The following is a 16943-nucleotide window of genomic DNA, read 5'->3' as shown; positions in this document are numbered from 1 at the left end:
CACCCAGATCTCACTTGTGTCCTTCCCTCTGTATCACATGTTATGTCCTTGTCCCCAACCATCACAACCATAACTTCTGATTACCCTCTCCTGCAGTGGGGATGCCCTCAGGACGCTGGGGGCCGCTGCTCTTTTTCCGCCTGTGTTTTTTGCGGTTCGCATGAGGAGAAGGTGGAGGATCTAATTTGGGGCTTGCTGTGCCCCCAATATTTGAAGATGGATTAAGAGAGTCACTGGGAGACACACCTAAATATAAGCAAGCAACATTCATTAACCATTAGAAAGGGGAAAAATATATAGAAGACAGAAAACGTAAGGGTACAGTAAACGCGGAGGGGGGCGAGTGAAGAGAGAGGTGAGGGGGAGAAAGGAGATATATATATATATATATATATATGAGGAGAGCGAGAGAATGGTGCACGATGATGGTATCACAATGACCCTACTACCTATCATTATCCAGATGACGCAGACATCTCACCTGTCTCCCCCCACTGTTCCCCACTGCAGACGGAGAAGGATCTCTGCGTCAGCCCCACGCCGTCACTCTTCCCGCTGAAAGCGGACAGGCTGAGGCCGCTGACTGAGCGCTCCGAGGACAGAGAGCTGCTGGAGTGGGCACCACCTTGAGGATTACAAATGAAAGACACTGTGACACAAATGCTGAAAATGACTTTCTTGGTGATCCCACTAAACACACAATGTACTGTTCAACTTAAATATCTGGGGGAAGACACAAAGCCTGGCATCCCAGAAGGGTCCCATATACTCAGTATGTAGAGCAGACAGGAGGAATGCTGGAGGGCGTTATAATGTGCTCTGCTGTGTGGACTAAGACTTCTGATTTTGGGGATTATACGTTTTACCCATCCGCTTTCATCCTTCAACTCACTGAGTGGATTATCTGTTCCTCTTATTCCACAACGAGTGCAGTCTGCTGTTGGTTATGGAATCTGCACTACCGATTATTAGAGTCTGCAACTATCCCATGTAACTGCCCAACCAACGGGCCAGGCCACCCCCCCACAGGCCGGGCCACCCCCTCCAACAGACTCTGCATCAGCCCCAATGTGTTAGATGATTTTAGGAGGCTTCAGAGGGGGGGGGAATGAATTCAGTGCGATGAGTCTACAGAACAGTCCAAGGGGGCACGTCCTTTCAAGGTTCTGACTGAAATGTTTTACATTTCTCCTTGTGTCCATAGAGCTTTGCAGAAAAACGAGCGGAGATTTCTTAGCGTAAATATGTGTATCCCAACATCAAGGCGATGTTCAGAGATAGGAGGAGTTATCTACAGTTATAGAGTTATATAGAGTAATATTAAGAGCTGTATAAAGTTAAATTACATGGAGTAACAGGAGGAGTTATTTGGTGGCTTTATATGGAGTATTAGGAGGGACTATAGGGCATACAGAATAACAGATATTATAAGTAATAAGACGATAAGGAGGGGGACATATATACAGGACTAAGTGTGTTATGGAGTAACTGGATGAGTAATAGGGAGGGGTTATAAGGTGCGACGGGAGGAGGAGTTCTAGGGATAAGGTGCGACGGGAGGAGGAGTTCTAGGGATAAGGTGCGACGGGAGGAGGAGTTCTAGGGATAAGGTGCGACGGGAGGAGGAGTTCTAGGGATAAGGTGCGACGGGAGGAGGAGTTCTAGGGATAAGGTGCGACGGGAGGAGGAGTTCTAGGGATAAGGTGCGACGGGAGGAGGAGTTCTAGGGATAAGGTGCGACGGGAGGAGGAGTTCTAGGGATAAGGTGCGACGGGAGGAGGAGTTCTAGGGATAAGGTGCGACGGGAGGAGGAGTTCTAGGGATAAGGTGCGACGGGAGGAGGAGTTCTAGGGATAAGGTGCGACGGGAGGAGGAGTTCTAGGGATAAGGTGCGACGGGAGGAGGAGTTCTAGGGATAAGGTGCGACGGGAGGAGGAGTTCTAGGGATAAGGTGCGACGGGAGGAGGAGTACTAGGGATAAGGTGCGACGGGAGGAGGAGTACTAGGGATAAGGTGCGACGGGAGGAGGAGTTCTAGGGATAAGGTGCGACGGGAGGAGGAGTTCTAGGGATAAGGTGCGACGGGAGGAGGAGTTCTAGGGATAAGGTGCGACGGGAGGAGGAGTTCTAGGGATAAGGTGCGACGGGAGGAGGAGTTCTAGGGATAAGGTGCGACGGGAGGAGGAGTTCTAGGGATAAGGTGCGACGGGAGGAGGAGTTCTAGGGATAAGGTGCGACGGGAGGAGGAGTTCTAGGGATAAGGTGCGACGGGAGGAGGAGTTCTAGGGATAAGGTGCGACGGGAGGAGGAGTTCTAGGGATAAGGTGCGACGGGAGGAGGAGTTCTAGGGATAAGGTGCGACGGGAGGAGGAGTTCTAGGGATAAGGTGCGACGGGAGGAGGAGTTCTAGGGATAAGGTGCGACGGGAGGAGGAGTTCTAGGGATAAGGTGCGACGGGAGGAGGAGTTCTAGGGATAAGGTGCGACGGGAGGAGGAGTTCTAGGGATAAGGTGCGACGGGAGGAGGAGTTCTAGGGATAAGGTGCGACGGGAGGAGGAGTTCTAGGGATAAGGTGCGACGGGAGGAGGAGTACTAGGGATAAGGTGCGACGGGAGGAGGAGTTCTTGGGATAAGGTGCGACGGGAGGAGGAGTTCTAGGGATAAGGTGCGACGGGAGGAGGAGTTCTAGGGATAAGGTGCGACGGGAGGAGGAGTTCTAGGGATAAGGTGCGACGGGAGGAGGAGTTCTAGGGATAAGGTGCGACGGGAGGAGAAGTTCTAGGGATAAGGTGCGACGGGAGGAGGAGTTCTAGGGATAAGGTGCGACGGGAGGAGGAGTTCTAGGGATAAGGTGCGACGGGAGGAGGAGTTCTAGGGATAAGGTGCGACGGGAGGAGGAGTTCTAGGGATAAGGTGCGACGGGAGGAGGAGTTCTAGGGATAAGGTGCGACGGGAGGAGGAGTTCTAGGGATAAGGTGCGACGGGAGGAGGAGTTCTAGGGATAAGGTGCGACGGGAGGAGGAGTTCTAGGGATAAGGTGCGACGGGAGGAGGAGTTCTAGGGATAAGGTGCGACGGGAGGAGGAGTTCTAGGGATAAGGTGCGACGGGAGGAGGAGTTCTAGGGATAAGGTGCGACGGGAGGAGGAGTTCTTGGGATAAGGTGCGACGGGAGGAGGAGTTCTAGGGATAAGGTGCGACGGGAGGAGGAGTTCTAGGGATAAGGTGCGACGGGAGGAGGAGTTCTAGGGATAAGGTGCGACGGGAGGAGGAGTTCTAGGGATAAGGTGCGACGGGAGGAGGAGTACTAGGGATAAGGTGCGACGGGAGGAGGAGTTCTAGGGATAAGGTGCGACGGGAGGAGGAGTTCTAGGGATAAGGTGCGACGGGAGGAGGAGTTCTTGGGATAAGGTGCGACGGGAGGAGGAGTTCTTGGGATAAGGTGCGACGGGAGGAGGAGTTCTAGGGATAAGGTGCGACGGGAGGAGGAGTTCTAAGGATAAGGTGCGACGGGAGGAGGAGTTCTAAGGATAAGGTGCGACGGGAGGAGGAGTTCTAGGGATAAGGTGCGACGGGAGGAGGAGTTCTTGGGATAAGGTGCGACGGGAGGAGGAGTTCTAGGGATAAGGTGCGACGGGAGGAGGAGTTCTTGGGATAAGGTGCGACGGGAGGAGGAGTTCTAGGGATAAGGTGCGATGGGAGGGTTCTAGGGATACGGTAGTATTATATAACTCATCCTCAGGATTCGCAATGTGTTCTCCTCAATGACTATACAAGATGGCTGAGCCGCTAATGATTACGTATAACATTGTTGGAGAGGCCTCGGGACTGGTTATAGAGCCAGGGATAGAGAGTAAATTAGGAGTCAGTCATATGGAGGTGTTGCAGGGCCAGGGCTTTGGGATTGTGGTAGGCTCAACTGCAAAACCCCAGCATGAGTGCTATTTCTTTTAATATTTTTATAATGGGGATCATCATTTTTAAGCAATTTATGTACAGTAAAAGGTAAAAAACACTATGGGAATAATTCATTAAGGAAAGTAAGGCAAAAATAATGAGTAACTTTGCACCTTCGCAAAACCATGTTGCATTGGAGGGGGGGGGGGTAAATTTAAAATGTGACGGCAGATTTATAGTTGGGGTCGGGCATGTCCTAGATCATCTTTATATTTCAGTGTACAAATAAGCTATATAAGTATTTGTGTGTTACATGAAAAAACAGCCAGTATTTACCTTATGTGCAAATTTTTAAAACTGCACTGTAACATAGTTTGTCCGGGAGAAAGATTTTTTGCCTTACTGTCCTTAATGGATCAGGCCCAATGTCCCTTTTTTTGCCTTAATTCCCATTTCTATGTATACTGCTGATATTGGATCGTTGGAGAATTGCGGCTGTATATATCTGAAGGCTTTGATCTGAGCTAATTTGTGTACCGGTAAGTGTAATCAGATGATGGGCTCGTAAAACAGGTGAGGAGACCCTCTTTAATATTATTCTCTACTTCCTTAACACTCTGTTGTCCTTTGGTTTTCTGGATCTGGGAAGAGGCCATACTGTCTGTGCATGGTTTAGGTGTCCACTGTTTTATCAAGGCCTATTACACTATTATCTCTTGTTTATTTTTTGTGCGCATCTTGGATCCATAAAGCGCAAGTACAAGGACCATCCAAGCAGGGCCATCTTAACAACATTATGGGCCCCCGGGCAAAGCAGTGCACTGGGGCCCCTAGATATAGATATATAGATGTATACAGATACAGGATATAGATATATAGAGATAGAGATAGATAGATGTACTTGCTCAGTGACCCTTGAAGGTTTTTTTTGCAGGTTTTTTTCTTTTGCAGGATTATTTATTCTCATTAAGAGCCTATGGGGCCCCCTTGCCTGTGGGGCCCCCGGGCAGCTGCCCATCGTGCCCAATGGAAAATATGGCCCTGCATCCAAGCAGAAGACATCATTCTATATGGGCTGTGTCATAAAGTGTTAATTTTATAATGTTATAATTTATTTCTTATACTGCTCTTACAGATACCATTGAGAAGTAATCAATATTATTATATTTTTGCTTATTGGTATAGGATTTTATTTTGTGCAGAGCGCCTGGTTGTTCGCTTTCTACTTTTGTTTATGAAGGATATAAAAAGGCTGTAAGACTGTCTCACAAACATTTGGGAGGGTGGGTGAGGCTGTCAGGTAATGGGACCTCATTATACTCTAGATCGTACAATCAGCGCCTGTGTAATTGTCGAATTTGATGCTAATGATTAATGAATTAAACATGTGCCATCAATTAGTCCTGGGAGAATAATTCTGCATAAAGCTGCGGGTAATGTAATTACAGGAACAGACATAACGAGCTGTTAACATCCTGCATCGGAGAGTGGGTGAGGGGTGGAGACCCCAGAATTCTGCAGCGGGTCACATAGAGCAGTGTAGATCTATATAGTATCATTCTGTACACATTTCCTACAAGGAATAGGACTAAATGCTGCATTGTGATGCCGCCCCCCGTACGTGGCCCAGCAAGCTCTGTGGTAAATCCTGCCTATATGCAGCAATATTAGGTGTATTATCACTATGGTTTATATGATGCTTCAAAGTTCCGCAACACCTTACAGTGGGGAAATAGAACAGAACATAGAACATAAGGGTCCAACAAGCAAGCGCAATAGTAAGAAGAAATGACAACATTATAGGCAGGAGGTGGGTGAGGTGGGAGCAGAAGGAAAACAGAGCGACAATATAACAGGGAGAGGTGAGGCTGAGGACACATGGAAAGAGAACATGGGTAGGGGAGGTTGGGTCAGTAAGAGTAGACTTAGGGTGAACAGGCTAGTTTATATATTTAGGTCAGTCTGGGGGCTGGTGGAGACTGGTCATGAAAGGGTCTTTCATGGGTGAGGACTGGGGACAAGGCCTGGAGGTGGAAGTGGGAATAACAGTAGGGTTTTGAGGTGCAAGTTACTGGCAGTGCGGAGGGAGCGTGAAGTGAGATGAGGTCAGGGATCTAGTTGAGCAGGGACACGGAGAGGGTGGTGTTGTCCCCGGCAGTGATTTTAGGAGGAAAGAAGATGATGTAACTAATGTTTAGTTTTCGGTGCCGCTGGAACATCCAGGAGGCGATAGCAGAGAGACAGCTGGGGTACAGGAGAAGTGAGAGAAGGGGAGAGGTCAAGGGAAGAGGGGTAAAATCAGTTCTGTATGGTATGAGGTGTACAAGGAAAAGAGGAAAGGATAGAGAGTCTTGTGGAACCCCAGCAGGTAGAGGGAGCCGAGGAGAGGAGAAGCTGGTGGAAGAGACACTGGAGGAGAGGTCGGGTGTGAACCAGGAGAGAACGAAGCCAACATAGGTAATGGAGTGAAGGGCCTGCAGGAGACAGATCTGGCAGAGAGGTCCACGATGAGCATGTAGACATGACAGTCAGCAGAGAGGAGGCCATTCGCTCATTTTGCAACAGTGTAGTGTAGGAACGTGGTTACCTGTGCGTGTGGATGGAGTCGGGTGTAGAACGGCGTTACCTGTGCGTGTGGATGGAGCCCTGTGTGTGTGTGGACTGACCCAGTTGTAGTATAGCGTTACCTGTCAGAGGGGTGAGTCAATGGTAGCACATTACCTGTTTGTGTAGCAAGTTGGGTGTTGGGGATTCCACTAGTTGCTCTGGGTGGCCTTTTCCCTGGAACTTTCACTGTGGTTCGAAGCAAATCAATCTGCTTACCATGTATGTTCTGCATGTAATCCTGCAGCACAGACAAACAGAATGTAAGTAAAACAAAGGCCTGTGGCTGAATGTACACATTCTAGGCGGAGCAGGGGCAGGGAGCAGGGCCCGAGGCCGGGCTCAGCGGGGGCCGGGGAACAGGGCCCGAGGCCGGGCTCAGCGGGGGCTGGGCCCCTCGGAGGTGCAGAACCCACCAAACATTTATTTACATGCAGAGATGCAATCACTGATCCTCATAGTTAGTAATTCGTTCATCTTATTTCCTGCTCAGAGTAGATTTCACTGGAGCAGCTATTAACGCACATCATTAACACACATTCAATTAAATTCTCTAAACAAGCTAATTGATGCCAAGCAGACAATTAACAGAAGATGACAGACACTGGTGAAACTGCTCTGTAATACCATATGTTGTAATAATCAATTAAACATGGGTCATAGTTATTGCATGTAACCTGTTAACCTGTTAATGGTTATTCATTTTACCAAATCATACTGACTAATGAACAAATCATCACAGGTCCTGTCTTATGTTTATGAAAGGATTATAATGAGAGTTTTTATGACTATATAATGAATATGATTTTAAATGGAAAAGCTAACAAATTAATTGGTAATAATTTGCATTTTGATGGTAACTTTGCATATTTGGTTGATAATGAACGTCCATAAAATTTTACGCTTCTTGCGCTTATAATGAAAACGTAAATGTCAGTCACATCCCTGACAGAACAACTCTAATCTTACTGTTTTGGTTTAGTTGGTGGTCACTTCTTTTGGAACTAAAGATAAACAGGTGCCGGGCTAATTTGATAAACACACACAGACTGGCACAGAGGGACTGACATTACTCCCTACCTGATCACAGCAGTCAGAGAGCAGTAAGTTGGTGAGTAAATCCTGATGAGCCATGAATGATGAGAGATGGAAGGAGTACTGTACTCGCTGTACTGAGAAGTAACAGATCCCCAATAACAAGTTACAACAACCTCAAACCTTGATGTTACATCAGCAGATTATCCCGGGGTCATTATAATGTATCTGCAGATGACACAAGGATCTCTCACTCATACAATGGTGCAGGATAGACACTGATCCCACTACAGACTGCACCTCAGGCCATGTTAGTGGATAAGATAGAAGAAGATGAGGTGGAAGCAGCTTTTTGGACAACATAAAGGAAGAGACAAAATTGAGGATTCAGTCTGTGATATATAAAGGAGACAGGGAGACAGAGTTTGACGATAACTCACGTGAAGACTTGGGTGATAGGTTAACACGCCATTATCACAGAGAGTCACATACTTCTTCTTCCATTCTTTATTAAGAGATTTCCCACTTCGCTTCAGGAGAACTCCCTGCAGGAAAAAGAGACGTCAAAGCAGCAGAGCACAAACCCTCGCTCTGCGGCAGGCACAGCGCAACCCTCGCTCTGCGGCAGGCACAGCGCAACCCTCGCTCTGCGGCAGGCACAGCGCAACCCTCGCTCTGCGGCAGACACAGCGCAACCCTCGCTCTGCGGCAGACACAGCGCAACCCTCGCTCTGCGGCAGACACAGCGCAACCCTCACTCTGCGGCAGACACAGCGCAACCCTCACTCTGCGGCAGACACAGCGCAACCCTCGCTCTGCGGCAGACACAGCGCAACCCTCACTCTGCAGCAGACACAGCGCAACCCTCACTCTGCAGCAGACACAGCGCAACCCTCACTCTGCGGCAGACACAGCGCAACCCTCGGACACACACAACCTCACACCATTGTGGGACACGCACACACCCATTCATACCTGGCAGCATTGCAGTAGACGGAGCTGGTCACCGGCATTCTGTCTCTCTCAGAGAAATACATGGTGTCAATTCAATCATTCCCAGGTTCTCACACAGACGATCAACACCATCTCCAACATGAACATGAGAAGTGCACTTACCGACCATTGAGACAGGTGCCTCAAACCTAACCAGTTTCTTCACATTAAATGTTACACTCATTTACTCTCACCTTTCTTGCCCAGTGTGTTTACTGCACTACATGTGTTCAGCATCCATACAGGTGCAACACACAAACGGAGGAGAGAAGCGGAGCGCGCAGAGAGCGGAGGAGAGAAGCGGAGCGCGCAGAGAGCGGAGGAGAGAAGCGGAGCGCGCAGAGAGCGGAGGAGAGAAGCGGAGCGCGCAGAGAGCGGAGGAGAGAAGCGGAGCGCGCAGAGAGCGGAGGAGAGAAGCGGAGCGCGCAGAGAGCGGAGGAGAGAAGCGGAGCGCGCAGAGAGCGGAGGAGAGAAGCGGAGCGCGCAGAGAGCGGAGGAGAGAAGCGGAGCGCGCAGAGAGCGGAGGAGAGAAGCGGAGCGCGCAGAGAGCGGAGGAGAGAAGCGGAGCGCGCAGAGAGCGGAGGAGAGAAGCGGAGCGCGCAGAGAGCGGAGGAGAGAAGCGGAGCGCGCAGAGAGCGGAGGAGAGAAGCGGAGCGCGCAGAGAGCGGAGGAGAGAAGCGGAGCGCGCAGAGAGCGGAGGAGAGAAGCGGAGCGCGCAGAGAGCGGAGGAGAGAAGCGGAGCGCGCAGAGAGCGGAGGAGAGAAGCGGAGCGCGCAGAGAGCGGAGGAGAGAAGCGGAGCGCGCAGAGAGCGGAGGAGAGAAGCGGAGCGCGCAGAGAGCGGAGGAGAGAAGCGGAGCGCGCAGAGAGCGGAGGAGAGAAGCGGAGCGCGCAGAGAGCGGAGGAGAGAAGCGGAGCGCGCAGAGAGCGGAGGAGAGAAGCGGAGCGCGCAGAGAGCGGAGGAGAGAAGCGGAGCGCGCAGAGAGCGGAGGAGAGAAGCGGAGCGCGCAGAGAGCGGAGGAGAGAAGCGGAGCGCGCAGAGAGCGGAGGAGAGAAGCGGAGCGCGCAGAGAGCGGAGGAGAGAAGCGGAGCGCGCAGAGAGCGGAGGAGAGAAGCGGAGCGCGCAGAGAGCGGAGGAGAGAAGCGGAGCGCGCAGAGAGCGGAGGAGAGAAGCGGAGCGCGCAGAGAGCGGAGGAGAGAAGCGGAGCGCGCAGAGAGCGGAGGAGAGAAGCGGAGCGCGCAGAGAGCGGAGGAGAGAAGCGGAGCGCGCAGAGAGCGGAGGAGAGAAGCGGAGCGCGCAGAGAGCGGAGGAGAGAAGCGGAGCACGCAGAGAGCGGAGGAGAGAAGCGGAGCACGCAGAGAGCGGAGGAGAGAAGCGGAGCACGCAGAGAGCGGAGGAGAGAAGCGGAGCACGCAGAGAGCGGAGGAGAGAAGCGGAGCACGCAGAGACCGGAGGAGAGAAGCGGAGCACCCAAAGACTGGCAGCGTGAAGTGGAGCACAACTATGGGAAAACTGCAGGGAAGCACACAAATAGACAGAGTGTAAAGATATTGTCAGAGTAATGCAGAGCACAGCGGAGCAGAGTGTCACAGAGCAATGGGCAATGCCTAGGGAGCATCAGATGGCAGAGCAGCACAGCAACACGCAGAGCAGAGAATGCACCTGACCAGAGTTACCATTCTTGTTCTGATGCCATCAGGTAACAAACTTATCATTCTACAGACTCTAAGGCTGGGGACACACTGCAGAAACTTTCTCACGATGCACTATCTGTAACTAGAATTCCAACGAAAGCCCCGATCAGCAGACGATTCATGCGTGCACATTATACAGGTTTCACACGATTTAACTTCGGATATGTGCTCTTCCTCTATAGGAAACATCTCCACTTTTTCAAACCCGCAGCTTGATGAATTTACCCCCACGACTCTATACACTCTATGGAGATCTGCCTACACTGCTGGTTGTGAGTACGTGTACAATGCAGAATTTTCCTGACATCGCTCCATTATTTTTAGAGATTTTTCATCAGTTTATAAAATCAAACAATAACATCTGCTTCGGCACTATAAAACATGATCATTAGAGCGTGCTCACTAATGCAATATCGGACCTAACAATTATTTATTAGGTGATTGGCACGATAATCGGGTGAAAAACCTGTAGTGTCCCCCCATCTTTATCCTGGATGGAAAGGCAGATAATCTCCGTTCTATGCTATGTGAAAGCTAAACAGAGCTCTCTGCAGCAGTTTCTGTGATACCCAACTGCCACCTAGTGGACAATCTGCAGGACATCTTCTACTCACCCATTGATGTGACTCACCCAGCGCAAAATGAGGCACAGACACCTCGTTCATCATGTCAATTAGTCATCAGTTAACAGCAGAAAATATCCTGTAAATCTCACATGTAGAGGATGGCAGGAGCGACACCATATAGAATATTGAGGTACTACATATAACATATCAGACCTCAGTGCGGACGGTGGCTTTCATTGCCCGGAGAGGAGAGGGACTGCGCCCAACATACAGCCAAGCAATGGTAAACATGTGGATACAAATGAGAATCGGCTTTATATTTGCCTTGATACATTAAGCCCCGTACTCGCCTAGACAAACACTTGTCCGAATGTAAAGAGCTCTATCCTCAGTGTTTCTGTATTCAGGCCCTAGGTGGTCCCTCTGCTCTTTCCCTGCCACTCCTCTAAGCAAAATGTCTGATAGGTAAGTAACATCCTATCTGCAGTTGGGAGAGGGAGTGCAGGGGCAAATAGTGCAGATTATGGAGGAGGGTGGGAATGGTTCAGGGAATGGTGCGGGAGTGCTGCTTTGTAGTCATATTAAGTTACATTGTGACGATAGTATAGTTAGTGCTATCTTCTCACACTGAATTCATTATGTCAGCTGACCGTAGACTGCAATCATCTCATATGGCCAATGTCACTCTCTGAAATCCGGCTCCTGCCCCCAACATTCCACTGAAACTACTCTCACAAAAGTGATCAATGATCTACTTACTGCAAAGTCTAAGGGTCACATGACCTCTCTGCTGCATTGTCCAGGGGCCCCGGAAACCCAGCTGGCATTGTACAATGCTTCACTGTTGATCACCCTCTTCTCTTACACACCCTTCACTCCATTGGCCTTCATGACACAGTTCTTTCTTGGTTCACTTCCTACCTATCGAACCGCTCCTTTAGTGTTTCTACCTCTGGCACATCCTCCCCTCCGCTCCCACTGTCTTCTTGGGTCCCACAAGGCTCTGTTCTGGGCCCTTTACTTATTTCATTATACACATCTTCTCTTGGGGCACCAATTCGCTCATCCGGCCTCCAGTACCACCTTTACGCTGATGACACCCAAATTCATCTCTCTTCCCCTGACCTTTCTCCTTCTATACTATCTTTGTAACCAACTGTCTTTCTGTTATCTCCAATGGATGTCCCAACACTACCTAAATCAGAGCTTATTATCTTCCCTCCTACCAGAGTCACCACCTCTCCTCAAATCTCCCTCACTGTCAATAACAGCATAATTTCCTCAGTCTGCCAATCCCGCTGTCTTGGTGTCACACTTTACTCCACCCTCTGCTTTATTCCTCACATCCAGACTCTCTCCCTGTCCTGTCAACTCCACCTTAAAAATCATTGCCAGAATACGTCCTTTTCTTACTCAACATGCTACAAAAACTATCATCTGATGAGAGAATGGATAATAGTTTTTGTTATTGACCGTCTTGACTACTGCAACCTGAGCAGGGTCCTCCATACCCTTTGTTTTCATGTCTGCATTTATTATGTCTGCCTTGTATGTCTTTGTTTTATATATGTCCTGTTTTATGTATGTACTGTTTTCCCTACTGTACAGCGCTGCAGAAGACTGTGGCGCCTTCAAATCTATGATAACAACAATACCCCCAAGCCCAGAACGGTGGTGTAAGCTCTACCCACAACGAAGGCTAGAATCTCTGCCCACTAGGTGGTACAATTGAACCCCAGCCTCTATGTCAGCTTTAAGTATCTCCCTCCCCCAGGTTATGTTATATGGAAACTTACAGTGCCCTCCCCCCATATATACCACCGGAGGGGCAGGAAATGTCACTGTGTAGCACCGGCTCATCTCCAACGCTACATTTTGTTCCACTGTTCAGTCAGTTTATGTTTCTATTGCCCAGCAAAGAGCTGATGGCTTTGTACAGTCTTAGCAATGTGAATGTGATGGTCATCTGCATATATAACAACATTTCTTATGTCTCTACATAGATCCTGTGACATCAGCAGTTGTAATTGGGGAGTAAGGTTTCAGTCCGGGCCTCAGATAGCATAATTATTAGAAGAGTGGCAGCAACACTTCTAACTGTCAGATTCAGAAGCTGGGGCCACACATGAGGATACACAGGGCCAAACCTCTGGAGTCACTGTTCAGTATTAGTGTAGCATCTCCTAGTAACAGTACTTAGTATTATTTACAGTAATATCTAGCATTGTCCAGGGGCCCCGGAAACCCCGCTGGTATTGTACAATGCAGCAGTCATGATGCTCTCTGAGTGGGCAGCTTATTGATGCAAGTCAATGGCAGCGTCTAGAGAGCGGTCAGTAGCTTAGAGCCTTCAGGACAGCTCTGGGTAACCAGAGAGGTAATCAGACATGCTTTACTGCATGCTGCTATATATCATGCCATTAGCCCCAGACAGCTCTAGCAGCATCAGACGTTTAACCGTCTTTAGCTGTATACAAAGACAAACAATAAAAGCAAAGTATTATACAGTGAAAGAGCCGCAGTTATCTTGTCACATTACAAACATGGAACTTTAAATCAAGTGTTTAGTTCCCTTCTAGGCAAACTTTCCCAACAGAGTGTCTTTCACTGGCCACACACATATGAGCCGCAGCGCGTCCAGATCATCCATACTTCTGGGTCTGTTGCAGCCTGTTCTCATGGTTGGAAGATGATGGCACAGGCCGATTGTAGTTATCTGCCAGCATGCCCAATAACGTCCTTATTGACTTCTGCGACATAGCGTTCCACCCACTCACACTGCAATATCCAGCCAATTGCCCAACAATTCCATCGATATCAGAGCGTGTGGGGGGACCTTAAGGAAGCTGACAGAACTCTGCTGAGAAGTACACAGTATAGAAACACCTGCTACCCAATATCAGTCGTTATTGTTACCCAATGGGCCGGGGAATATCAGTAGTCGTCATTGTTACCCAACGGGACGGGGAATATCAGTCGTCGTCATTGTTACCCAACGGGACGGGGAATATCAGTAGTCCTCATGGTTACCCAACGGGACGGGGAATATCAGTAGTCCTCATGGTTACCCAACGGGACGGGGAATATCAGTAGTCGTCATGGTTACCCAACGGGCCGGAGAATATCAGTAGTCGTCATTGTTACCCAACATGCCGGGGAATATCAGTAGTCGTCATTGTTACCCAACGGGACGGGGAATATCAGTCGTCGTCATTGTTACCCAACGGGACGGGGAATATCAGTAGTCCTCATGGTTACCCAACGGGACGGGGAATATCAGTAGTCCTCATGGTTACCCAACGGGACGGGGAATATCAGTAGTCCTCATGGTTACCCAATGGGCCGGGGAATATCAGTAGTCGTCATTGTTACCCTATGGGCCAGGGAATATCAGTTGTTATTCTTACCCAATGGGCCGGGGAATATCAGTTGTCGTCATTGTTACCCAATGGGCCGGGGAATATCAGTTGTCGTCATTGTTACCCAATGGGCCGGGGAATATCAGTAGTCGTCATTGTTACCCTATGGGCCAGGGAATATCAGTAGTCGTCATTGTTACCCAATGGGCCGGGGAATATCAGTCGTTATTCTTACCCAATGGGCCAGGGAATATCAGTAGTCGTCATTGTTACCCAATGGGCCGGGGAATATCAGTTGTCGTCATTGTTACCCAATGGGCCGGGGAATATCAGTAGTCGTTTTTGTTACCCAATGGGCCGGGGAATATCAGTAGTCGTCATTGTTACCCAATGGGCCGGGGAATATCAGTTGTCGTCATTGTTACCCAATGGGCCGGGGAATATCAGTAGTCGTTTTTGTTACCCAATGGGCCAGGGAATATCAGTAGTCGTCATTGTTACCCAATGGGCCGGGGAATATCAGTCGTTTTTGTTACCAAATGAGCCGGGGAATGTCAGTTTTTAAAGTTTCCCAATGGGTAATGGAGGTACATTTCCTCTATTGGGCAGGAAATATCCTATATTGTGATATGGGACAAGGAGAAATATTCTGGAAATTCTAGGACGATACTGCTGCCATCATCAGTCTCGTTGATTGGGCACCTACTCGTGACTGCTCCAGTGTGTTCCAAACCTTGAAAAACATTTTTTAGCATTGGATGTGTTAACCCCTTCTCCCACCCCACACACAAAGCACATTACACAAAGCAGTGTGGAGATGTACAAGGCATTACGATACAGAACGACATACACAGCGAGTGTGCAGTGACAGACGGGATTCCGGCTGACGCCGCGGGATTAGCTACCTGCCCTCTCTACTACACCCCCTATTCCACAAGCACACAACTCTTCTCACAATCGCTCTACTCGGGGGGGCCCCACCTGTTTGATAGGAATGGCTCTTCCACTGCCAACACTCTCAGATTTACACTCCGGGGCCCTCTTCTCTCTGTCCACCTCTGCGCCCCTCCGAGACTGGAAGAGAACAAGATACAGGCGCACATTACAATGGTACAGGAGGGAGCATGGGGTGCGCACGCACACACACACACACAGACGCACACGCGCTATACATTGGTGGGGGAAGGTACAGTATATACATACAGAAGACTGCGGTAAGGTAGGATACACAGATATACAGAATTGTGTACAGAAAAGCACACACGCCTCCCACCCACACAGATTCTTAGTAACTCCCCACCTATCCTGTGCGGCAGCAGGAATCCTGCATGGGGACAGGCGTGAAATGTTTACATGCATGAAGGGGACAGACACAGGCAGACGGCTCCATTCCAACCAGTTTATTTAGTTACAGACTGTCACCAGAACAGAATTGAGGAATGAAAAGAAATCTGGTACAAAACAGCATTATAGACGGCTGGCGAGTCCGAGATAGATCTCTCTATATACAGGCGGAGTTCTAGATAAAGTGAGGGTGCAGGAAAAGTACAATAGTACATTTACAATCCGCAAAACGCTGGCTCCAGAAAAGTGCTTCCCATGGAGATACACAGCACAAGGGTTACATTCAGACAGGAAGAAACAGCAGCATGTCAATAGGATGGGGAAGGTGCGCTTGGGGGTTCCCACGTGGATCCCCCACATCCGAGTCTCCATGTGTTATCCAGGGCTATGTGAGGAAGAGGTTGGTCCGTGCAGGCTGCAGGGTGGAGAGCAGCTGTCCAATTGAGAGGGTCTCCAGCACTGAGCGCCCCCTGCCCAGGCACGGAGGAGGAGGAGGGGGCGTCCCGTATAATTCCGTTCAGTCACTACCCCGCAGGAGGAAAGATGGGGGTGTAAGGCCACCACTCAGGGGCAGTTGGTAGAGTGAGAAGTCAGATACTTGCGGAGAACAGACACACGGCTCTGAGGAGGCGGCAGGGGAGCCAGCGGAAGCCTCTGAAACGTCCCAGTCTAGAAAAGGTGAAAGGTTCCAGTACAGAAAAGGGACGAGAGAGAGGAGACTCTCACATTGAGACATAAAACAGGGACCAGCACTGTGACCTATGAGGGATGGAGATGTGAAATGAAGGAAATCATTTACTGATTATGTGAGAATGGATGGACTATGATCCGAGGAAATACCATCAGTCTATGAACTGAAACAGGGACAACACCAATATCCTCAACATCAGAGAAGAGAGACAGGAGAACCCCCTGCCCAGGAGCTAGAACGAGAAATCCTAACTAGTGTCCCATAAAAGAGATTAAGTCTCTTGTCTGCGGTCATTAGAAGAGAAAGAAAAAAAATTGTGATGTGGAGAGAGAGAGGGAGGGCGGGCGAGAGGGGGCAAACGAGAGGGGGCAAACGAGAGGGGGCGAGGACTGAAGGGGGAGGGAGAGAGGATGTGCATACTGGATGTAATTCTCAGTTTCCCTTCTTATTCTGTATATATGGACAACTTGCACAGTACCACTTCTCTTGTTCTGTATGCTTGGAATTATTCTAACTCTGCTTATTCTCTATAGTGGATGTAAGGTATAGTATCTGTTATTACTTTGTATGCACAGTACCACTTATTTTATTCATTAAATGTTTGTTAATCCAGTAAATGCTTTCTTAGATGCCATCTCTGTGGATTAGGGACAAGCAGTGTTCCTCCTTTTTGTAGTTTGGTTGTGCACCCTGCATGGAAAACTCCGATAATTATATATGGCTAAATATGTAAAGGCTCCAAAACCTTTGGACTTAATGATCTG

The 16943-nt window shown here is 49.3% G+C and overlaps 1 protein-coding gene across 4 annotated transcripts in view; it reads right to left on the bottom strand.

Moving 5' to 3' along the window:
* Positions 1 to 16943, bottom strand: part of AGAP3 (ArfGAP with GTPase domain, ankyrin repeat and PH domain 3) — a 76915-nt gene that overhangs the window by 8246 nt on the left and 51726 nt on the right. For 2 of the 4 annotated variants that reach the window (XM_075214317.1, XM_075214315.1), the window contains exons 9-13: positions 15126 to 15218; positions 7974 to 8078; positions 6616 to 6739; positions 482 to 625; positions 85 to 246 (exon numbers count right to left, since the gene is read on the bottom strand). In XM_075214317.1, coding sequence (XP_075070418.1) covers positions 85 to 246; positions 482 to 625; positions 6616 to 6739; positions 7974 to 8078; positions 15126 to 15218 — 628 coding nt within the window. The remainder of the gene's footprint in view (positions 1 to 84; positions 247 to 481; positions 626 to 6615; positions 6740 to 7973; positions 8079 to 15125; positions 15219 to 16943) is intronic. The other 2 variants (XM_075214318.1, XM_075214316.1) reach the window with 1 other exon arrangement.

This window comes from Mixophyes fleayi, chromosome 5 (assembly GCF_038048845.1).
Source record: "Mixophyes fleayi isolate aMixFle1 chromosome 5, aMixFle1.hap1, whole genome shotgun sequence".
In the NCBI taxonomy this organism is placed as follows: Eukaryota; Metazoa; Chordata; class Amphibia; order Anura; family Limnodynastidae; genus Mixophyes; species Mixophyes fleayi.
The sequence above is the reverse complement of the archived record's forward strand: the minus strand, read 5'-3'. Positions and strand labels throughout refer to the sequence as shown.